Here is a 24,474-nt window from a genome sequence, read left to right as displayed (position 1 = left end):
CTCGAAACCCGCGAAAGAATCGTCTCCGTTCCGGAGATACTCGGCGCGATCGATGCACGCTTATCCGAGACGCGATCGGTCGCCTCTTCCGCTCCGAATGTGCGCGCGTGTACGTGGCGCGTTTACGTTTGTTCGCCCGTTGCGTGTGTGTGCGCGCGGTTCCCGCGCGGTAATCGAAAGAAAGAAACGAATGGGAAAACGGTCTCCCCTCCCACGCCCCCCCTCCTCCACCTTCCTCTACAGTAAGCTCGTACTCCGTGTCGCACCGATCGCGCGCCGCTCGTCCTCGATTTCAATCTTATCACGTTACATAGTATCTAAATGAAATGTGTTCACAGCCACACATTAATATTTATACATAGATTTTTATACATGTATTTATATATTTAAATATATATTTATATATTTATAATATTTTTTGTTTGCAAACGCCACGCCCGGTTACTTTTTCATTTTTTTGTCCGTCTGTGATCCGTTATTACCACTACCTTCGTCTGTTCTCGGCACGCGTTACTCGAAACATGTGTTTTTTATTTATTATTATATCTTTATTTTTTTTTTACGTTTTCTCTGGTTTTCTGTTTCTGGAAAAAAAAAATAAGAAATGAAGGTTCAAAGGGGGACGACCGGAGCGCCCGGCGAGACGCTTCCGTGAATTTTCAGTCGTGATTCTCTCGCGAGTGCGCGCTCCGTCCAAGTCGCCCGTGATCTCCATCCCCCGTGTTTCCTCCGCGTTCCTCTTCGACCGCGGGATCTCGAAATCCGTCCCTCTCGTTGGGAATGACCAACACGCGCGCGCACAGTCTCTCACCGTGAAACTACGCGCGTCCTGAAGAGCGTCCATCGACCATCGGAGTCTCATCGGACGATCCCCTCATTTATTCGCGCGTGTAAGTGTGTGTATATATATATATATGTGTGTATATATAATATATATGCATTCCCTTTCTGTCTCTCGCTCGAATGTTAGGCACACAACACAATTGTTACTTTGTATTCGTTTCGCTTGGAGTCTTGTAGTCTCTCAGTTGATCCCCTACGACCGTAGTACAAAGCTACCGTCGCGTTTGGTCCTCCCGCGACAACTGAGCGCGTCCACCGCGTGTCCGGGGGAAAAAGAAGAGACGCACCCGTCGTCTTTTCCCCCCGGTATGTCATCAGTCTTCCTTCGACCCTGGTCACTGTCACCGACGACCCCCAACGACGACGAATACGGAGAATACCGTGCTCAAGCTAGCTCCTCTTCGTCCGTCCGCGTCACGCTCCAGCGTCAACTGAGGATCGAGTCGCTCAAGGTCGACGTTTCGTCCCCGAGTACCTCGAGGACGCAGGGACGACGGTGTCGAGCGTGTCGTGGACGCCTGGCGTCGATCGTGCCGCGGACGTCGGTGACCGTGGTCGTAGCGGTGGTGATGGCGTTGGCGTCGGGGTCGCATCACGACGAGCACGCCATCCACGAGTTGCAGGTGCACGTGTAGCACGCGGTGGGTATCACGGGAGCGTAGTAATAGCCGTTCGCGTAAACGTAGGTGGCCGGCGGACCGGGTGGCGCCTGTTGATGGCTGGTCAGCCGTTGCTGCTGCTCCTGGCAGAGTACCTGGTACGCGAGGCTGTCGATCAGCACCAGGGTCTGTCGTCTCTCGTGTCCCATCAGGCACACGGTCGACTCCTCCACCACGTTGTGGAGCAGTATCAGGTATGGGTACTTGAGGGCCTCCTCTTCCGGTCCCACGAAATGATTCCACAGGTAGTTCTCCAGCTTGGCGCGTTGCTGGCTGATGTCCGGGAAGTCGATGAAGAATCTCGAGCACATATATCGCTCGAGGGTCTTTATGTAGTCGGGCTGGGAGGGTTTGTACATCTTCACGAGCAGGTTGCAGTACTTTAGGAGACCGCCGCCGCGTATCTCCTCCGGATGCCTCGTCGAGATCAGTTTCTTGTGTAAGTGGTAGAGTGCCTCCTGGAAGTCACCGTAGACGGACTCGCCCACCACCGTCGGGTAAAAGTTCTCGCCGATCGGCAGCTTGCTGCACTCGTAGAACAGCAATAGGGAGTCGAGTACTATTTGAAACGAGTCTACCGAGAACTCGAACTGCCGCCTCATCGAGTCGACGAACTTCAGCTCGACGTTCCTGTGACCCCGTGAATTGCCCAGGGAGATCAGGGACCACCTGTCGCCGTCGTTGTTCACTTTCACCATCTTGCTGACGTACGCCTCCTTCAAGCTGCACGTGGTGATACGCTTGCGACTCACGCCTTCGGGCAGCAGGTCGAACAGCGAGCCAAGCACCGCGGCCTTCACCTTGTCGTAGTTACGCCCGCTGGACAGCTCCACCGCGAATATCAGGTCCAGGTCGTTGTACGGCTGCGATTCCGTCGCCAGAACGTGAGACGCGGCGCCCCCGTTCAACCGTATGTCACGTACCCTCATCCCAGCCCCGCCGTTGCTCGGGTCCGACTCCAGTTTGCTGCGCACCACGGTCACCAGGTCCCTAAGTCGGACCTCCAGAGTGGGAAAGTTGCCTCTACCGTGGATGCACACCATCTCGTTCATCACGTCGTTCAACCGACGAACCTGCTCGAAGCTGAGCACCGCCAACCTCTGCTGGGGATCTGGACAGTCCGGGTTGTTGTTCGCGTTGCTGTTGCTGTTCTCGTTCCCGCCATTGGTCTTGGTGCCGTTCACCTGGCACAGGGACTCCATCATTGCGACCCGACGCTGGCGTTCCTCGCCGATCTCCAGGGAGCCACACTGCAACACAAATCGAACAAAACGCGTCAGTAACTGCTTCGTTTCTCAGGTCAAACATTTAGGTTGCAAACGAAATTTCAGCATTCAGAAGCTATTCCTCTTTGCTGTATATAAAATGGAGTTGAACTCTTGTAAATTCTCGTCTTGATGTTTTTTTTTTAAATTGGAAACAGAGTTGCATATATTCGAGCAGTTATTCCGATAGTTTTATGTAATATATTCAACGCGAAATACGATTCAATTTTATATTTCAGATTGCAATTTTTATCGAACGAAACAATTGACCTTTTTCGATCGCAACTTGCATCGAAAAGCGAGATTGATTTACCAAGCCGTGTTTCGTTTAATCTTCTTCATTCCACGAACAAGAAAAAGCGTTATAACGAACGAAACGAGATGTGACGAAGTACGGAACAAAGGAGGCGTTTCAGTGCAAGAAATTAAGTTACGTAAGTTGTTGTATCTCACCAACAGTTCTATAACGCTTCTCAAATTTATTGTACGTGTTCGTTATTTTATAATTTATTATTATAGATTTAAAAATTTGTTCTTTAATAAATAGAGGAGTTTGTAGTCGAAACTTGTTTACGATCAATATACTGTGCATAGATTAATAAATTGGAAATACTCGTCTTCAGACTCTGTTGTTCAGATCTTTCGCTCTTTTCTCGTTCCTTTATCTAGACGGGGGATCTCGCTTGCTTATGAATGGAAATTTGTTAAAAAAAGCCTCGAGAATTCTTGGGACGGGATTCTCGAGCACAATCGCTATCCGTCGCGGCGAAACGCGCCCTTAAACGACGCGTGTATGTGTGTCGAGTTGTACGAGCGCACATTTCGAAATGCCACGAGGTTACGTCCGGGTAGTATGCACGTTCGCCAGTCCACACGGACCTCTTTCGAGTTCTCTTGTTAAATGGACTCTCCTACGAAGGGGCAACATTTTTATCAACTACGGAGCAAATAAAAAATTTCCATTCGAATCACGGAACGGATAAAAGGAAATAAATGGATCGAATAAAACGTCTGGTGGATGGATTATTGCGCTCTTGTTTGAATAAAATTTTGCTAATTTCTGGAATCTCTCGACGCGAACGAATCGCTCGAAGTTTCGTGTGTCTTCGAGGAAGCGAGAATCGCGCCAACGTTGGCAAACGTTGAAGCTAGACGTTGCTGAATGCCTCGTTAAGAACGCGCTCGTTGAATTGTCAACGATTACTGGCCACGTCGGGGGGAAAAAAAGACTTCGATAACAGGAAACAACTGTGCGCTGCAGAGAAACTTCTTTGATTCGATAGAACTGATTACTGAGTCTACGACGGGCATCGACGATCTATATTATTTTAATTTATTGTATTACGTATAATTGTTGTATTATCTATTCGTAAATATGTCTCTAAACATACCATTTCCTATTAAATGTTACCGACTGCGAGCTAAAATCAAAGATTCGGGAACACGTTCTAAATAAATTGCCTGACATAATCATCGTGACTCATGATTATTATATTTCTGTTTATATTACGTTCTTTTAACACAGTGTATTAACTTTCGTTGTCGAAATTGGCTTGCATCCAATTTTCATATTCGCTATGATTTCTTTAAATACTCTTGGCTTAAATCACGTTGACGGAAGAACGACTTTAAAAGTCACGTGCAATTGGTGGGAAAGATTCTTAAAATTCAGTATTCGATCGATTCTTTTGTGATCTACGTTTCTTCTAAAATAAATTTTCGTTTCGTTGTTGGAATAAGAAACAGCAGCAAGTATCTCTTAGATTTAATTAACATGTTCACTGCCAGATCAAAGCCGTATAATATTCTGCAAAATTAAATTCTTATTTCAAACCATTGTAAGCTATTTAATCTAAAATTTGTTTCAGGACTTATTGACACTGTTAAAATTCACATTTGTTTTCCTCAATGTGTTAATTTGAGAATTAATTTTTCTACTATCATAATGGTAAATCCCACATATGGCAGTGAAAAGTGTTAACAAAACACGTGTCTCAAGTAGAAGAATATCGATGGCGGACAGTTCGATAACGCCCCTCGTTAGTGGTCGTTATTCCAGCGACCGATTGCGTTCGAAATTGGATCATTATCGTCGCGTACGCGGGGGAGTACCGACTCCACGACGATTCAATTTTTTAACAGAGACCTGAATTGACGCGGAAAAACGGCGTGGAAAAACAACATGAGTCATAGAAACGTGCACGGGACGCAGGTTAGAGTTCACCGCGAGCGCGATAATGCTCGAATTATCGTCGCTTCGTGATCCGATAACGCGAACTTTTTCGATCGCCATCCGAGCCAGCGCAATATGTATAATCGTCCATGCAAATAAGACTAACGCGTAATTATTCGTTACTTGCAAAGAACGGGTATAAATGTTTCAAGAGTAGGACTGACCTAGCACAGTCTGTTCGATCGTTAAATTTTTATTTCAGAGAACCTCTCGTTTGGTAACTCGAATTTTTATTTTTATTTGATCGAACGCGCGATTATTTGTGGTGAATTTCTGGCTGGATAGGAATTTGACCGCGACGTGGGAGTGAAATTCTCGAAACAACAACGAAACCTCGATCACTCTTTCCCCGCGAGTTCTCACCGTGCACTTGGGAACGACAACACCTGATCGTGGTAACTTCATTAGCTAACAGCCGCGTCGATTACGGCGCATTGCGTCACACATTGCGTCCACGCGTCGCTAAGTTTCTGTTCTCTCAGCTGGCGCGATGAAAATCGGAGTAAAAGTCGCCGATCCACGAAACTCGACGATCGAGAAATTTTGGGGGAAAAAGTTACATCATTCGCGTAACCTGACGATTAACTGTAATCTTTATTAGCCCCCGTGTAGCAACAGGGATCAGTTTTCATCCACTCTTGTTTGCATCGCCAGCAGAAATTGCGTGCCGTTCCTTTGATTAGGTTTTAGCCACGTTCCGACGAAGGCCGGGAACAAAGGTCGAAGACAAAAACGAAATCTTTTGTTTGAGATACCGATAAAAGCTGACGCTTCTCGAAATTATTTCCTCGAGCTCTGTATTTGCTCTCCGTGCTCCTATTACCAAAGAATAGTCGAACGCTAATGGGCAGAAAATAATCGTAAATTCAAATCGAATGACAGTGACACGGGGTCAAGGGAGCTAAATTTACGAGCAAAAAAGATTTCGTTCAGGGATGATATTTACAGCTACCATGTAATATCAAGGACAGAGCTATAAGTGGCCAAGTTGCAATTCTTAAACAGATGAAATTGAACACTGATCGTTCGAGATGCGTCGCGAAACGCAACCACTGTTCCAATTTCACGACGCGGAACCGACGAGATCCACCTGGACGGAATCACGTAACTTTCACTGATCCACGGAGCACTGTGATCGCGACAGATCGAGGGGAACGAGAACGTAAGTCGCACCACCTGTGGAGCACGCGTCCAGCGCGCGTGGAAATCAATCCCGTGGCATCGACGAGTCCCTCTTTCGTTCTCTGTGCAGGCTTACCATGAAGAAGCACTCGACGGGAGTCGTCGAGTGGCCCAGACTCGATTCACGGTGCTCCAACGTAGACGCGGGATCCAGAATCGCTGGTATTCACTAAAGCAAAGACACACGGAACGATATCGAAACGATCGCGAAACCGTTCGCGAGGTATTTGCGTCGAGTATGTGCGTGAGCGTGCTCGAGCTCCGACCGATAGATCCGCGGCTCGCGGGAGGCAGCAGCGAACTGAGACCAGCGGAGTGAAAGGCGTATAAAGCAGCCTGGCGGCGGCGGCGGCGGCGGTGGCGACAGCACCATCAGCGTCGCGAGTGCTCCAGGAGGGCAGCACAAAGCCCACCAATACTATCGACGACGCGATACCGGGACGAATTTAGCGGGTTGTAAATCCGATTACGCGACGTCACCCGTATCAAACCGACGCGTACGATCAGCAACGAAATGGGGACCAGTCTGAAAATCGATTTTTTTTAAATTTTTTTTTAAATTATAATTAAATGACAAAGTTTCGTGACGTTGTGGCGAGAAACAAGGATTTTGGGGGGATGAAAATGAGCGCGGGAGTTAGTCAAGAGGCGGATGTTTTTAAAGTAAGTTTACCCATTAATGAAGACTCGAAAGATGTATTGGCTGTACACATAATGCAAACGAAAGGGTTAATAATTTAGTCTGGAAAATTGATCTAAAAATATTATTCAGCGGGACAGAAATTGTTGAAATTGCAGAATCACAGACAGAAAAAGAATGGTAGCATTTGGAAGTTGAAATATCGATTTTTTTCTAGTTTTTAACTTCAGCAGGCTAAAATAGAAAGAATAATACTATATAATATATAGCGATACATGTAGTGAATTTGGAGCAAACACGAAGAACACGGAACCAGTACGATCCGATTTGATTCGATCATAGACGATAATATCTACTTCCAAGAAATATGATTTCGATTTACATGAAACTCGAAGTGTTCGTCACTGATTCAAGAACCAACAAACGCAACGAACAGACGGAATATGCAAACTAATATTCTCGTCCCCACAAATGTCACAACTGCGTCCAACCCCTAAGGGTGACGTGGGAATTGACTCTCGATTTTTGTTATTTTCAGAAATTCGCTACCACAATATGGTCGAAAGGAATAGAATTGGTCGGCGTGGGTCGGCTGGCGGAACAGTTTGAGATGGTAGCCCAGCGGGGACCTTGGCTTCTTTATCTTCCTACGCCCAAACGCGCACCCTTCACACGCCTCTTTCAATTTGCGAGTTCACTGTATTCGTTCCATCGACCATACGCTCGCGTATAACCTTATCCCGGCTGGCGTGTTCATTCAGAGACGCCCACGCGTTCCTCGGTCTGACGTCATAGCAACTACTGGAGCAGTCGACGTGGTTCGAGATGCGGGGAGAGAGGACGGATCTGGAGCAGCGCCTCTCTCGAGCTCTCCGTTGATCAAACATAGGCGTCATTTTGTTGCAACGCAGTATTTGGCAACTTTTACACGACCCCATCTTCCGTCCTTTTTTCTTATTAAACTATTTACTTGCAACATCGACGCATAATGCAACATTACATTCCCATACTTTGCATTTTTGTTATAAGATCAATTTTTAACTGTCTTGTCATTTCTGAGCTCCTCGACCACATCAATTTGTCAATATACCTTTATCTTAGATCAGAGTTATCAAGATAACAAAGTAGACTCTATTCTACTTCTCTTCGTAAGTTAAAACCGATTAAATAAATTTCTCGTAAGTTACTCTTCAGCTGATTGCAAAGATCCAAGTATTTTGGCAACTTTTGCACGGCTCAGTCTTCTAATTTTTTGGTTTAAAGCTGTTTATCAAATTAAATTATGTTTGTTATGTCAGTTAAATTTCTATTTGATCAGATTAATTTCTCGTAAATTACTTTTCAGCTGATTGCAAAGATCCAAGTATTTTGGCAACTTTTGCACCACTCGATCTTCCATCTCTCTTTTTTATAAATCTATTTACTTGCAACACGAAGGTCTAATGCAATATTACACCCTCATACATCACATTTTTGTCATAAGATCGATTGTTAAGTGTCCAGTCATCTCTGAACTCCTCGACAACATCAAATCATCAATATACATACAGAGCTTTCAAGATCTATCCAGACTCAATACCACTTTTCCTCGTGAATTAAAACCGATCGAATTAATTTCTCGTAATACGATTGCAAGTATCCGAGTAAGCTTCGAGTTTACTCTTCGTAAATGTTACCCAACAAGTGAAACTTCGTACAGATGGAAAGAAAATACAGAAGGAAGTGAAAAGGTCGGCAGAAAATTTCAGAAACACCAGCTGATCCCCGTCGCCTCGGAGCAGAGTCGCTTTCGTCGCTGGCAAATAGAATTAAGTGTCTCCCTAGGAGTTCAGCCACATCCGTTCCATCCACTGTACATCCACGTAGATGATTCTCGTCTCGGTGCGCCGGGGCGTCGTGTTTCCACCGACGCGGCGCGTGGGCGTCGGTGGAACAGAGGCTGGACCAACGAGAAGGGTCGACAAGTATTATCGATCTCGCCTACCCCCCCGATACTCAGTCGTCAACCCACGTCAACGCGGGGCTACGATTTTATTTTTACGCTCCTCGCGGACGTGTAATTTCGCCCAGTGACGAAAATATGTCCCGATACGGGGTGAGGGCGGAGGTAGGGCGGGGGGACGCTCCTCGTCGCGACGCAAGGGAGAGTTTTGTCGCGAAAACGCGGACAAACGATGGACGACGTTTACTCGCGCGATGGCATTCCTGTGTACGGTGAAACGCGTGTTTCGAACTATTTTGGGCATATTTTTTTTGGGAACAATTTTTGATAGATTGCTCCGTGGAGTCAGAGACGATCGAGCTCGTGTTTCCCAAATATGGGAAAAGAAATTTTATACGACAGGATAAAACTCTCGATCTCTGTCTACCTGAATGGATCTCAAGATCAAAAATTAAGTTAAATTCCTTTGTTATTAATACTGGAGATACCAAAGTGGTCAAAATGATCCATACTGGAACTACCAAAATGACCAAAATGATCCATACTGGAACTACCAAAATGGCCAAAATGATCCATATTAGATCTATCAAAGTGGCCAAAATGATCCATACCAGAACTACCAAAGTCATCAAAATGATCCATATTAGAACTACCAAAGTGGCCAAAATGATCCATACTAGATCTACCAAAGTGGCCAAAATGATTCATACTAGAATTACCAAAGTGATCAAAATGATCCATACTGGAACTACCAAAATGGCCAAAATGATCCATACTAGATCTATCAAAGTGGCCAAAATGATCCATACCAGAACTACCAAAGTCATCAAAATGATCCATATTAAAACTATCAAAGTCATCAAAATGATCCATATTAAAACTACCAAAGTCATCAAAATGATCCATATTAAAACTACCAAAGTCATCAAAATGATCTATACTAGATCTACCAAAGTGGCCAAAATGATCCATACTAGAACTACCAAAGTGGCCAAAATGATCCATATTAGATCTACCAAAGTGGCCAAAATGATCCATATTAGAACTACCAAAGTCATCAAAATGATCCATATTAAAACTACCAAAGTCATCCAAATGATCCATACTAGAACTACCAAATTAATCAAAATGATCTATACTAGAACTACCAAATTAATCAAAATGATCCATACTAGATCTACCAAAGTGATCAAAATGATCCATACTAAAACTACCAAAGTGGCCAAAATGATCCATTCGCAATTCCTAACAAAGATTGTAAACAATTTACTGTAGTTTTTTTAATAAGAAAATGAATATACATTCATTTCCATTGCATTATGCGTTTTTTCAAGTACCTATCGGTTTTATTTTTTTGATATAAGTGAATATACTCTAAGTGTCGGTAGTTCCAGTGTTGATATAAAAACAATTTAAGACACGCTATTTAAATGTGAATAACGCTACGCAGAAGTCTGACGAGTGTTTGAAAGCATAGCCTCGACAAACACTTGTAATTAAGGTACCAAGAAAAAATGATAAATTATGAAAATCAACTTGTCAGTCAACGTATTAATAAAGCATGCAACGTTTGCGACGGCTGTTTCTCACGAGTTAAAATAAACAATTTTTTTTTGCTGCTATTAATCCTCTGCAATCTTGCGAGACTCTCTGAAGCCATCCATCACCTACATTTTCCAACATAAAAAAATAAATTGTGATTTAAATGCAATGGTATGGCCTACGAATACTTTGTTTACATTTCACTTCTCGTTGCACCAAGATCGATGCAGTTTGAGTTTGTTAAAATTATAATTTATATTCCACTTAACATCTTGACTGTTCTTCCTTGTCGTTACCTATCATTCCTATTACATAGTCGATGTAATAATTGTCTATCGAGAGGCCCCTTTAAAACTGATTCGGATTCTATCTTCACGGTTCGATCGATACCCAGGAACGGTAGTACGAGATTTATCGCATTAACGAGACTCATCGACGTATCGTAAGCACCGACGGAGTCTCGTAAGCCGACGATTTCGCTCGGTGAACGAGAAATATCGAAACGAACGCAGTCGATCGGCCTGGACGATGGAAAAAGCGTTCGTTCGAAACGCGCGTCGAATGCAGATGTTCGCTGCAACGTGTCTCGAAACGTAGTCGTCGAGATTCTAGAGGAAATCTCGCGTCGTCGATATTCATGGAAAAGCTCGCCTTCCGTGAACGTAACGGAAACTGGGTACGATCGAACGTCCAGGAAACGGAACCGTAGCTTTTCGACAGGTGCGCGACGATCAGGTAATCGCTTCTTGTTTACGTCGACGTGCGTCACGCTGCATTAACAATTAACTCGAACTCTGGCAACACGTTCGTTCCAAGCCTGTTAACTCTTCCCGGTTACGTAACACGGCGAACGCGAAATGCGACGTCGCGTAATTGCTGCATTCTTTAACCTCTCGATAGCGTGTCGACGGTACCGCCATTTTTCAAATTTCTCGCGTCGACAACGTTGCACGAATTTTTACTAAAAGTAGGTTACGTGGTGAACTTAGGAGAGATCGAAGGGAAGACGAACAGGTTGCGACAAAATACGAATTCGAGAATCTTGACTCTAGAGATGTCGACAATCCCTAATTTGCACGTATTTTGGCGACTGTTCTGATCGATGGAAATATTAATATTTGGATATTTTGGACACTTTGCACATTTTTGCCTGGTCTCTACTGGCACAGTTTGGCTGGAACATCGCGAGACACCCTATGCAATATACTTTGTAAGTACAGTATTGTCTCTCTATAGCCGCGCATGTCGGGACCGGGCGCACGCAACTTGAGAGACGAGTAGTCTATTCGGCTTTCTTTGATTTCACGCTCGAGCGTTCAAGGGGGATGGGGCTCGTCGACTTTTCTTCGGCTTTCTCTTTGATATTCGATACCCGATGTCGCGGCGCGGTGATTACAAACGAAGTAGTGGGGATAGCTTCGCGTCTATAGAGAATCCGAAAACGCGCGGCTATAGAGAGACAATACTGTAACTCGCACGCTGTATGGGTATTTTTAGCTATTCCACCAAGGAGGTATCCAGGCTATCTTCTTCTCTATTAGTCAACGTGGGAGAAATACTATCGGGGAGCAGATAATCGCCTGTCAATCGATTATGATAGAAAATACTGTTCCAGGAATTGTGTAAGCGTCGAAGGTTAGGGGGTTGCATGGCGACTGGCTGAAATCTTTGGACGAAATTAAACAATTTCAAATCATATTAAAAAAATTATATTTACTTACAGGGGTCAATTACAAGCATTTTTGGTCATTAGACATACCGCAAAAATCCAACCCACTTTCGAGAAAAAAATTCGAGAAGGTGTGAAATTTTACCACAAAATTTAAAAATTTCAAATCGTTCTAGAAAAATTATTTTCGTTTGCGGGGGTTAATTAAAATCATTTTTGGTCATTAGACATATTCCGGAATTCCTAGCCATTTTAGAGAAAAAAATTCGAGAAGGTGTGAAATATTTTCGACGGAAAAAAAGTTTCAAATCGTTTTGGAAAAATTATTTTCAGTTGCAGGGGCCAATTATACTCATTTTTGGTCATTAGACACACTGCGGAATTCCTAGCCATTTTCGAGAAAAAAATTTGAAAAGGTGTGAAATTTGTTGCGAAATTAAAAAATTTCAAATCGTTCTGGAAAAATTATTTTCGGTTATGGGGGTCAATTACAATCATTTTTGGTCATTAGACATACCCCTGAAATCTAACCCACTTTCGAGAAAAAAATTCGAGAAAGTGTGAAATTTTTCGACGGAAAAAAAATTTCTAATCGTTTTGGAAAAATTATTTTCGGTTGCAGGGGTCAATTACAATCATTTTTGGTCATGAGACCTACCCCCGAAATCCTACCCAGTTTCTAGAAAAAAATTCAGTACGGGCGAAACTTGAAACGTTAATAACTTTTTAACAGAGCCTCCATCGACAAATTATTATTCTTGATTTTCGTCTTATTTTGGCCTCTAAAATCTCCCATTCAAATTTTTCCCAGGGATGGATATGATCCTATAAGATTTCTTCAACTATCTATCGTTTTAATTTCTTTGGAATAAATAAATACACCATAATTCTCGGTAGTTTTAGCGTTAATATAAGAATATTTAAATGCGAATAACGCTACGTAGAAGTCTGACGAATGTTTGAACGCTTGTAATTAAATTGTACAAAATAAAGGTACCTTGAAAAAAATGATAAATTATGAAAATCAGCTCGACAGTCACACACAGTCGCGGAACTCGACAAAGTTAAAGCACTCCCCGCAGCATTTTTTTACGTAACAACTTTCAGAGCACCCTGCGTGGAACGCGAGGCATAAATGGGGTTAATTCTCGAGTGAAATCGCGGTACGGATCGACGGTAAGCATGCGGAAAACCCGAGAAGTCTCGTCGCGCATCCGGAAACGTTCGCGGCTGGTCGACGAGTGCAGCCGGTTGCACGGGTCAACGAATGATTGCAACCGCGACGCAAGGGGAGGGGTAACGGACCCGGTGAGATGCAGGTTCACCAGTGTACGTGAAATCGTAATGTTTCGCTTTTCTACGGCCACGCGTTAGCGTTTCACCTACCTCTCGATCCTCGTTTGATTCAATCTTCTTCGCTGAAATGAAAGTTACGCGTTCGTCGCTCAGGAAATATAGAAACTTCGTGCTCGCCGCACCCGATCCACCGAATAATAGAACGATTACAGTGTCGCGCGACGTGTCATTATTTATTACGCGCCGATTCAAGATCGTTGCAACTTTCTTGCGGAGGACGAACGCACAGGCGTATCATTAACGATCGTAAAGTCGTTTCGAACGATCGAACGAAGGTCTTCTACCGTGCATTTGTTGCAATTAAAATCTTACGACTACCTGTCCAGAGATCGTTTATTTCATTTACTCCAATGCATGCATTGCAAGCTCACAGAAACGTTTCTAGATCGTTCGAGGCGTCTTTGGGCCCCGGAAGTCGTAAACGCGTACACGAGCCTGGTCGACGCGTTTCTGTTCGCGATCGTTCGTTAAATACCGCTTCTAAGTACTCTGCGAGCGATTCCACCACTCGATTGAGTCTCTAAGAGTCTAGCGACTTCCGGGAGGCTTTGGAATTAACATTTTACCTAGTTTATTCGAGCACGAGGCGTTTCGCGAATATTGGACAATTTAATCCGCGTGATCGTCCTCGAAACGCCAGAATAAACTCGTTACCACTTTGGTCTTCTTTCTGAATCGCCTTACGTCATTTGTACGAGCGGAGTCAAGTGCGCGGGCACTGAAATAGCGTTTCCCGGAATAATGGCAGACGACACAAAGAAACGCGAAAGATTAATTCCGCGTAATACCCGTTTCACGGGAGACAAGCTGAGGCGTCTAGATAACTAACAATCCAAGCTCGTGCAAGATTGATACAACGCACGCGAGAGTCGAGGAAAAGTTTTATCCAGAAATCGAGAATATTTTATTAATCAATATGTCGATGACGAATATTTATCCAAATGTCTACGCGGAAAGAGAGGCGCGGGTAAAAGTAAACTCGCGTAAAACTCGAACTTGAAGCAACGCTGTCCATTAATTACCGCTTGTCGGATGCTACTTGCGCTTGATAATATTCAATCAAGCCTCGTTTGTTCGCAGCTCGTGAATATTTTAACGAGGGAAACGGGTTTTGCTTCTCGTTACTTGAAATCCCAGTTTTAATATCGTTTGTAGCAATTGAGTTATTAGTATGTGGAATCGGGAAGATAATGACTCCGCTCTGTTCCGTTCCGCACAATTGTATAGTTGCTGTCGTACAACGACGTGACTCGTGGTGCGGGTTACGCTCGACTCTCTGGTACGATCATCGCCACCGTACCAAGAGGCCTTCAAAAACAAAAGACGGTCAGAGACGACGACAACGGCTTTTCGGCTCACGCGGCTCTGGTCGTCTCGTGTGCAACCATCGTCTCGTGTGCAACCATCGTCTCGTGTGCAACCATACATTGTAGCGGCTTCGAACGGCTAAGGCGTATGTGGTGCCTTGGCCGCCACACTACCCCCCTGCCAGTAATTGGCACAATTACGAAAAATTGACCGACTACATTACCACTACCATTTACTCTATTATATAAAATACGTTATCCTAACTAAGATTTACATTACAGTATTTGAACAGAGTTGAAAAAAAAAGGAATTTACATGGAGTTTAATATATAATACGTAATACCTAAAAATACATGAAAGTACATAAAAGTGATGGAAAAAAATAAATGGTATATGATACTTATTATAATAATGCGCAAGCCTTAAGTACTACCGCGTAATTTGAAATCGCTCGGGAAAACGTACGCGTCTACCTGAACGCGTAACACGTTGCTGTATAACCGGCGCATTGTCAGGTACGTTTGTTTGTGTGACCGGCTGATTTTCTATGCTCACGGGATCCGGTCTGTTTTCTGCTAGCATATAAGCAGGCTTTAGCCTTTCAATTGATATATTTATTTCCTTACCTCTAATGTTTATTGTAAATGTTTTTTCGCCTCGGCGCACTACGGCGTATGGACCTTCATAAGCGGGTTGTAAAATAGTTTTGGCTGAATCTGTTCGGATGAAAACATGTGTTGAACTGCTAAGATCTTTGAAAACGAATGTACGATTAACGGAATGGCGTGATGCATTAGAGGGACTCAATTTAGAAAAATGGTTGCGTAGTCTATTAGTAAAATCGGAAGCATTTTCTGTGCCTTCCGCTGAATGCGAAGACAAGAACTCTCCCGGTAATCTTAATGGCTCGCCATAAACTAATTCCGCTGAGGTAGCGCCGAGGTCTTCTTTCCAGGCGGAACGAATACCGAGTAGAACCGTCGGAAGTATTTCTGTCCACCTGTCGGATCCGTGGCACCTTATAGCCGACTTGAGCTGTCGGTGAAAACGCTCTACCATCCCATTGGCCGCTGGGTGATACGCCGTTGTGCGAAGGCGTGTGGATCCAATTACATTGTTCAGCGCAAAAAATAATTTGGATTCGAACTGCCTACCCTGATCGGTGGTAATCCGTACGGGAGCACCAAACCGCGCTACCCAACCGTCATAAAAGGTTCGAGCTACGGTTTGGGCCTCCTGATCGACCATGGGGAAGGCTTCCGGCCACCGCGTATATCTGTCTACACAGGTCAGACAATACCTGAAACCTTCGGACACCGGTAAAATTACTATGTCTAAATGAATGTGTTCGAATCGCGCAGAAGGTTTAACAAATGTAGCCAATGGTGCAGTCACATGACGGGAAATTTTTGATCTTTGGCACGGTATACAGCAACGTGTCCACGTGCGAACATCTCTTTTAATCGACGGCCAAACATAACGTTGCGTTATGAGCTTGATCGTCGCGTTAATACCTGGATGTGATAATACATGTAACATATTAAAAACTGCACGTCGGAAAGGAGGGGTGACATAAGGTCTTACATTCTTAGTCGAAATATCGCAAAAAATTTCGGAAGACGTGCCAGGCAACGAGACTTTGCGTAATTGCAGGCTAGATTCGCTATTCAACAACCGCTGCAACTCCTCATCCTGGGCTTGCGATTTTGCCAATTCTTCGAAATTAATCGAGTGGTTAACCGTTTCCACTCTGGACAGTGCATCGGCAACGACGTTGTCTTTACCGGAAATATGTTGAATATCTGTAGAGAATTGCGCAATGTAATCTAGGTATCGGAATTGTCGAGGAGAGCATTTATCTAATTTCTGTTTGAAAGCGAAAGTTATGGGTTTATGGTCTGTAAAAATCGTGAAATGTCTGCCTTCGAGCATATGTTTGAAATGTTTTATTGCTAAATAGATAGAAAGTAGTTCCCGGTCGTAAGCTGAATACTTCTTTTCGGCAGATCCTAATTTCTTAGAAAAGAATGCTAATGGTTGTCGTTCGTTGCCGACGTACTGATGTAAAACAGCTCCTACGGTGTAATCAGAAGCATCGCAGGTAACCGACAATGGAGCGTTGACCGCAGGATGAGAAAGCAGGGTTGCGTTTGCTAAACTATTTTTGGTATTTTCGAAAGCCTGACGCGCTTCCGAAGTCCAGGCTATCGAGGTCTTGCCCTTTAAATTGCCGGCTAGAAGGTCGTTCAAGGGTGCTTGAAAGCGAGCGGCATCTGGGATAAAACGGCGGTAAAAATTAAGCATTCCCAAGTACTGCCTCAAATCCTTCGCGTTTTTCGGAAGGGGACATGACTTTATGGCTTGTACCTTGCCGGGCAAAGGTTGAGTGCCGCTTTCATTTACCCGATAGCCTAGAAATTTAACTTCTTCCTGCCCGAACGTGCATTTATTCGGATTAACAACAATGCCATAATCTTTTAATCGTTTAAATAATAATTCTAAATGGCGCAGGTGATCGGCTTGGGATTCTGAGGCGACCAAAATGTCGTCTATATACGCGTAACAAAAATCGAAACCGCGTAAAATTTCGTCGATAAAGCGCTGAAATGTTTGCGCGGCATTTCGTAACCCGAACGACATGTACGGGAATTCAAAAAGCCCAAACGGCGTTGTAATGGCCGTTTTTCCGACGTCTTCCGACGCAACCGGAATCTGATTATAAGCTCGGACGAGATCTATTGTGGAAAATACCTTTTTGCCACTCAGTTGTTGCGCAAAATCCTCAATGTGACGCACGGGGTATCGGTCGGGAATTGTCCGTGCGTTTAACGCTCTATAGTCACCGCAAGGCCTCCAAGCTTCTTCGCCCTTCTTCGGAACCATATGAAGGGGTGCTGACCACGCGCTCTTCGAAGGACAAGCGATGCCCATCTTCACCATCGCGTCGAACTCCTTCTGGGCAGCCCTGAGCCGGTCCGGTGCAAGCCGCCGCGGCTTGCTGGAAACGGGTGGTCCAGGGGTTGTCTCGATGTAATGCACCGTTTGGTGCGTAGTCCTCATCGGGGTGCCGCTAGGCCGTGTAAGTTCCGGCATCTGCATCAGGAGCTGGTGGTAAACGGTAGTCCCTGCTACTGTCTTCACCGACGGCGTTTCATCCTCGGCTCGTGTTCCGCGGACCGTTAACGACGTGGTCCGATCGACGAGGCGACGATTGCGGATGTCCACCATAAGATCGAAGTGATCGAGAAAGTCTACCCCGATTATGGGTTTTGTAACATCCGCAACCACGAATCGCCACACGAAATCCCGTCGTAGGCCGAGGTGCAGGTTTAACGACACTGTCCCGTAGGTGTTAATTACACTCCCATTCGCCGCCGCCAGCTGGTACTCCGATCTTTCTCGCAATCCGCCTAGCAGGCGGCGCGGAAAAACGCACAAATCGGCCCCGGTATCCACTAAAAATTCCGTCTTCGAGCTGTTGTCTAAGATGAAGAGGCGGCGTGATGCTGGATTTGTGTCGCTGGCCGCCATCAACGACTCCCCAGGTCGTTTCCCTGATCCGTGGCGTTCCAATTGCACGGTGCAACGCACCTCTGCGCGGCCGGACCGAACCGCCAATGGTACCAGCATTTCCCTTGATGGTCCATTTGTCCTCCCGCGGGCCGCTCTCGCGATCGCGATAGAGATCGTCTGCGGTAGCGCGAGTTTGGATGATTTCGGTGGGTCCACCTGCGACGGGAAGATTGCCCCTGGTCCACCAAGGATTCACGGATGGCAGAAATTTCCTGCCTCAAGGAAAGAGCCAATTGTGACATCTTAATGTTTAACATGGCCTCGATGCTCGGGCCCGGCGGGGGTATTTGGCAGGATGCAGATACGCTCGTAATCGCGGCCTCCGTGACGTGTACCCGCGGTGTCATCGTATCCGCGACAGCGTCTGCCAACTCTGCTACCTTATCCAGCGGGGTGTCCCGCTGCGTGGATAAAATCACCTGCATATTAGCAGGTAGCCGGCCCATCCAAAGCGTCCGCAATACACCGTCCGAAAAAGCCGTACCGGCCAATCCGCGCAGGTGACGAAGAAATTGGGACGGTTTTCTGTCCCCGATTTCCTCGTGTTCCAATAACCGTCGCGTTTTCTGTTCCTGCGAAGCACTAAGCCGGCGAATAAACTCATTTTTGAGCGTCGTGTACGGATCCGTGGCCGGAGGATTCATGATAATGTCTCTTACTTCCGCGGCGTGTCGCGCACTTAACGCGCCGAGAATGTACCCGAATTTCGTGGTCTCCGACGTTACATTGGATACCTCAAAACTTCTCTCTACCATTGAAAACCACATCTCCGGGTCTCCCGGACAAAACTCGGGTATCCGTACAGCGACGCGATCAACTGCCAACGGCACACCCGCGGATGTCCCTGCGTTAACGTTAGGGTCAGTCATTTTACCAGTCTTAGTCACAAAAAAAAATAGTTTCACCGCACACACACACCGCGCTTACTATTTGTCAGACCGTGTCCTTTTCTTATGTCCTTAACACTATACACTTATTTCTCTACACTAACTAATATTGTCCGTATACAAAAAATGTCCAAATTTTCTTAAAAAAAACTTTACTTGCGCGGCGAGATCACGTCGGGGTCACCAATGTGGGATCGGGAAGATAATGACTCCGCTCTGTTCCGTTCCGCACAATTGTATAGTTGCTGTCGTACAACGACGTGACTCGTGGTGCGGGTTACGCTCGACTCTCTGGTACGATCATCGCCACCGTACCAAGAGGCCTTCAAAAACAAAAGACGGTCAGAGACGACGACAACGGCTTTTCGGCTCACGCGGCTCTGGTCGTCTCGTGTGCAACCATCGTCTCGTGTGCAACCATCGTCTCGTGTGCAACCATACATTGTAGCGGCTTCGAACGGCTAAGGCGTATGTGGTGCCTTGGCCGCCACAAGTAAAATACTTTGGAATATTTTGGAATATTTTGGATTATATTTTATACATGGTATTTAAATATACCTTATTATTTTTCAAATAAGTTTTGTGTAGATAGGCTCGAGGGCACGACATCGCGAAGTGGAACAGAAGGATCGAACCACCAAACGCTTTAAGTCCAAGTTCTGACGTTGATAAGTCGCTCACTCCCTTGAATGATTTTTTAATAATGTATCCCCTGCCTCGGTACTTTTAATCATATACAAGAAGTCCAACGAAACTTTTTTAGACTAATAATGGAGCTTCCTATTACCTAACGATTCTAGTTTCGCCTTAGACTGTTCCATTTTCAATTCTCGTTCATTTAATTTCTATTAAATCTGTCTAGATTTGTTTTTACAATATCTCAATACACTTAGAGTATTCGAGAGAAAAGAAAATTTGGATAAAATTGTGTTTGAAAAATTATTGTTGCATCTACTGTATCCCCTAAATTCAAAGTACAGGAATTATAGGCAAATATTTGGGATTGAGATACCACCGTAGCGCGTACAGCGTTCTTCCTATGGCTGAGAGCACGCTTTCGCGAGTACTTATGAACGACAGTGCATACATCCTTGTGGTCCCATGTATCGCCGAGTGCACTCGACGAGCTGCACTCCGGTCGACTGAGTTTGTCGCAACGTGGACGCAATTCGTGTAACGACTCTGTTTCGTTCGACAGAGGAACGACGAGGGTGGCTCCAAGAGGACTACAGAGGAAGGTGGAGTGTCGATTATTCAGACACGCGATCGTCCTAATAGTCTCGCCATCTTTGTCGGGGAAATTCGAAGAAACGATGCTCCAAAAGTATCATTGCATGACCACAAAAGTAAAAATTCATCATCCACCTTTGTGCTTTATACAGACTGCAGATGATTGTGCATTCATGGGATATTTTAATTCTAAACAAAGCTACAGGATGCACTTAATATGCAAAAATATAAGAAATATTTCAAGTAAAATTATGTTTTACCATTTCATTAATCTAGAATCTACTAATTAATATGCAATTTTATTATACAAAGTTCCCATTTGATTAATCTGCAGTCTACTAATAAATATGCAATTTTATTATACAAAGCTTCCATTTGATTAATCTGCAGTCTACTAATAAATATGCAATTTTATTATACAAAGCTCCCATCTGATTAATCTTTTTTATATTATTAAATAATTTTTTTTTATACGTTAAGATTATTCCATAATAATTTCATTGCAGTTAATTTAAAATCATCGTTATAATTAATTTTTATTGGATAATTAAAAATTAATTAAAATTCTGATCTCAAAATTATCTTTTATATTATTAAATAATTTTTTTTTATACGTTAAAACTACTTCATAATAATTTCATTGCAGTTAATTTAAAATCATCGTTATAATTAATTTTTATTGGATAATTAAAAATTAATTGAAATTTTGATTTAAAAATTATCATTTATATTAAATAATTTTTTTTATACGTTAAAACTATTTCATTGTAGTTAATTTAAAATCCTCGTTTTCATTATCCAATTGAAAATTAATTAAAATTTTCAGTCTACTAATAAATATGGTATTTTATTATTCAATCGTCTAAATTTTCTTATGCAATCAGGAAGCATTGTAGAACATTGTGAACTGGATACGGTAGTGTACCGATGCGTCTGGCCAACAACTCGTCCCTTCCCCTGTCTAGATAACCGGGTGTTCGGCTCTATTCACCTTCTCGGGTACCGTTCGCGACGTCAGACCGCTAATAGTCAGCGTGTGACTCAGATTTTGGCAGGCGCTCGCGAAAATTATAGCGAGCATTCCGACGAGCTTCCGCGGTGAATTATAGCGAAGAACCCGTTGGCAGTTGCAAATTTCGAGTAGGCGTGTTTGACTCTGCACGCGAACTTCGTCTACTTATCCCGTAACGATGGGGTCGAGACACTTTGAATCATTTCCAATACGTGACGCAAGCTTCGAACCGCTTCGAGTAATATTAGACGGGAAACCGATTTTGCTGTACAATGAGGAATTTCAGCCTCGAGGCTCGCCCGAGCCGGACATTTTGATATTTTTAGAGCACGACTTCTTTTTTCGATGCTCAAGATCGCTCTACATTTTCGACGTTTCGAGACTTTCGAGTCGTTTTCAAGATATTCGGGGATTTTTAATTTTTGTGAATGACCAAAGACTATTCAAGAGTTTGAACGTTTCGAAAACAGTTTCGAACGACGTATTAGCATTATCGAGGCCTTGGTTTTCATTAAAAATTCATTGCTGGTTTCGTAGAAACGCGGATTATTAGTGTGTCGCGATATGCTGATACATTCTTCCGGTCATGTGGGCGGCCAGGACGAACGGTTGCCGGGATAAACATTAACGAGCATAATTTGTAAAACAGAGCATCGCAGGCGGGTAATGAATATGGTAATTTTTGTTTCTTCGCCAATTAAAGGAGCACTTGTTCCATGCGCGGTGGAATCTAGCCGGGCGTGACGAGCGATCGTTAATTACGAATTATCGAGACTCGATCGTAATTAAAATAAAGTATCGACGTGATCGCTGGGGAGATGCTACAAAGTTTCCAAAGCCAAGTTGCGTCGTTTCGAACTTCCAAACGCCGGCACTTAATAACTGTGACAGCGATTGAAACTTTTTTGATGGATCCCGCAACGGTTGCCCACAAAATACGCGATCCTCCGCTTGCGGCCACTCTTACAGCGAAAATGCATAGGACAAAAATTGTTGCAAACGAAACATGGAAACTTTTTCCACCTATGAAAATTTTCGATAAAATCGATAGTTGCCGAGATATCGAGGAACGATCAAAAGTAGATGATTAATACTGAACTTACATTTATTTATTATTTACGATTTATTTTTTTGTAAAAGATTCGACAAAATTTAGTGTCAAATTCTGGTTAACTTGCGATGTAAATAGGAAATATATGTATAGCAAAGATGAAATGAGAGAATCTTTAGTTTCCACTGTCTTAGAAAATAGTTAAACTTTACATACGTATAGTTCCGAAACTACTGAAGTTTTATAAATAATTGATCCACTGTTGGAAGCGGCAAGGCCTCCCCTTTAAAGTGGTTTTTGGTTTTTGCCGATCGGACTTACCGTTTTCGAGATATCGCAATTTATGTGAATAGGTAATTTAAAAAAAATTCTCTTATGGGACTTCCCGTGTTAAAGTAGACTACCAACGCGTATTGAAATTACTAAAACTTTAATTACTTGTAGTTTCGAAATTGTTAGGATTTTCTTCATTATTAAGCCATTGTTAGCGGCGGCAAAGCTTCCTCTTTGAAATGGTTTTTGGTTTTTGTCGATCCGACTTTTCGTTTTCGAGATATCGTAATTTATGTAAAGGGGTAATTTTTTTAATTCGACTATCTCTGTCTTCGTCTAGCGCGTCGGACCTCTCTCTCGCTCCTGCGTCGTGCTGACCTACCCCACGAACGTGACTGGCGTGACCCAGTTCCGTAGTATTTCCAAGAATTTACTACGCACTGTTTACTATCTACGCGCGCGCGAGTTCATTGACTGAATGAAACGTAAACAAACGTTCGGACCCTTATATCTCCGTAACTAGCCACCGCATCGACTTGAAACTAAAATCGCTATATCTCCGGAACTAATCACGCTATCGACTCGTACGAACGCTCATTTTAAAGGGCATTTAATCCTCTATCAGATGACTATACCAGCTGCTATAATTTTTGCTGCCTTCTATGTTTATTTTGCAATTTACTTTGACGCTACATACTAAAAGAAGTTTCTGCAATTCCTATTGATTATACGACTAGTGTGCGATAAAACTGAACTATAAATTGTTTATTTAATTGAAAATGAATCTATATTTGTATACAGGATGTTTGCATAATTACTATGCCATTTTTTTCGTAAATAATTGTTTTCTCCGGAATTAACTGCGGTATCGACTTGAAACAAAATTCGTTTTCGAATTTCGACGTAGTTTGTAAATTTTTCTGAACAGATTCTTAAAAAATATCTGTCAAAACACAACTTTCTATACATATAATGCAAAAAATTGGAAGTACATGAAGTACATAAAGCCCACTTTAAATTATACTAAAGGCAACTGCTAATTATTTTACAACTAAACCTTGTTCAAAATGGTTCTCTTTATAAGATATACATTCTCCCCTAATCTAAATAGTAACTATTTAGTGCTCCCAATAAATAAAATTAATTAATCTCGCTAGACTGTATTAATTTGTTACGTATATGCACCGAGCATCGAATAGAAAATAATCGACGTTAATATAAATGTAAACAGATCAGCGAAACGCGTCTTGCATCCGCCGGGAGAGGTTAATTAATTCCGAACCGATTACAAGGATCTCGGTTTCTCGATTTACCCAGCGCATTATTCACAAAGAACATTTTATCCGAGACGGTTCTCGCGCTGCACGAGTTACAAGATCGGCGAATATATCATGCAAAGCGCGCTCCACGGTTCTCGATATTCAATTAAAATGCTACGGAATGAAATCTCGACGCGGACTGGTCGGCCGCACAGCGTGGCGAAGATAATCAGGAACACCGACTGAGAAGCCAAGCACCGGTAAACGGTTTATTACCGTCATAATTCCGCTTTAACGGCACGCTGTCCGTTTCCGTCGGACCCCGTTTCGCGTTGTTCTCGAGAGAGAACACCCAGTTCTCCAGTCGATCACAAAGCATCCATACACAAATCTATCAGTCATTCGCTAGCTTTGACGCTCACACAAACTACCCGAATCTAGAAAACTCTCAGCGAACCACTTGTGACACTCATATTGCATCCATTCACAAATAAATCTCTCTTTCCCCTTTCAACTTCTCTTTGAAATTTACAAAACTTGGCCTGAAACA

General features: G+C 43.6%; 1 protein-coding gene across 5 annotated transcripts in view; it reads right to left on the bottom strand.

Annotated features, from left to right (window-relative positions):
• Positions 1-252: 252 nt before the first annotated feature.
• Positions 253-24,474, bottom strand: part of LOC122395367 (terminal nucleotidyltransferase 5C) — a 151,216-nt gene continuing 126,994 nt past the window's right edge. For 4 of the 5 annotated variants that reach the window (XM_043392877.1, XM_043392868.1, XM_043392904.1 and 1 more), the window contains one exon: positions 253-2,752. In XM_043392877.1, the coding sequence (XP_043248812.1) occupies positions 1,436-2,752 (1,317 nt within the window). In that variant the 3' untranslated portion in view covers positions 253-1,435. Of the gene's footprint in view, positions 2,753-6,258; positions 6,467-24,474 lie in introns of those variants that run through there. The other variant, XM_043392885.1, reaches the window with a different exon arrangement.

This window comes from Colletes gigas, unplaced genomic scaffold, assembly GCF_013123115.1.
Source record: "Colletes gigas isolate AHSC1104 unplaced genomic scaffold, ASM1312311v1 Colletes_gigas_Sc00001, whole genome shotgun sequence".
Taxonomy (NCBI): Eukaryota; Metazoa; Arthropoda; class Insecta; order Hymenoptera; family Colletidae; genus Colletes; species Colletes gigas.
Note: the sequence above shows the minus strand (reverse complement) of the source record. Positions and strands in the feature narration are given on the sequence as shown.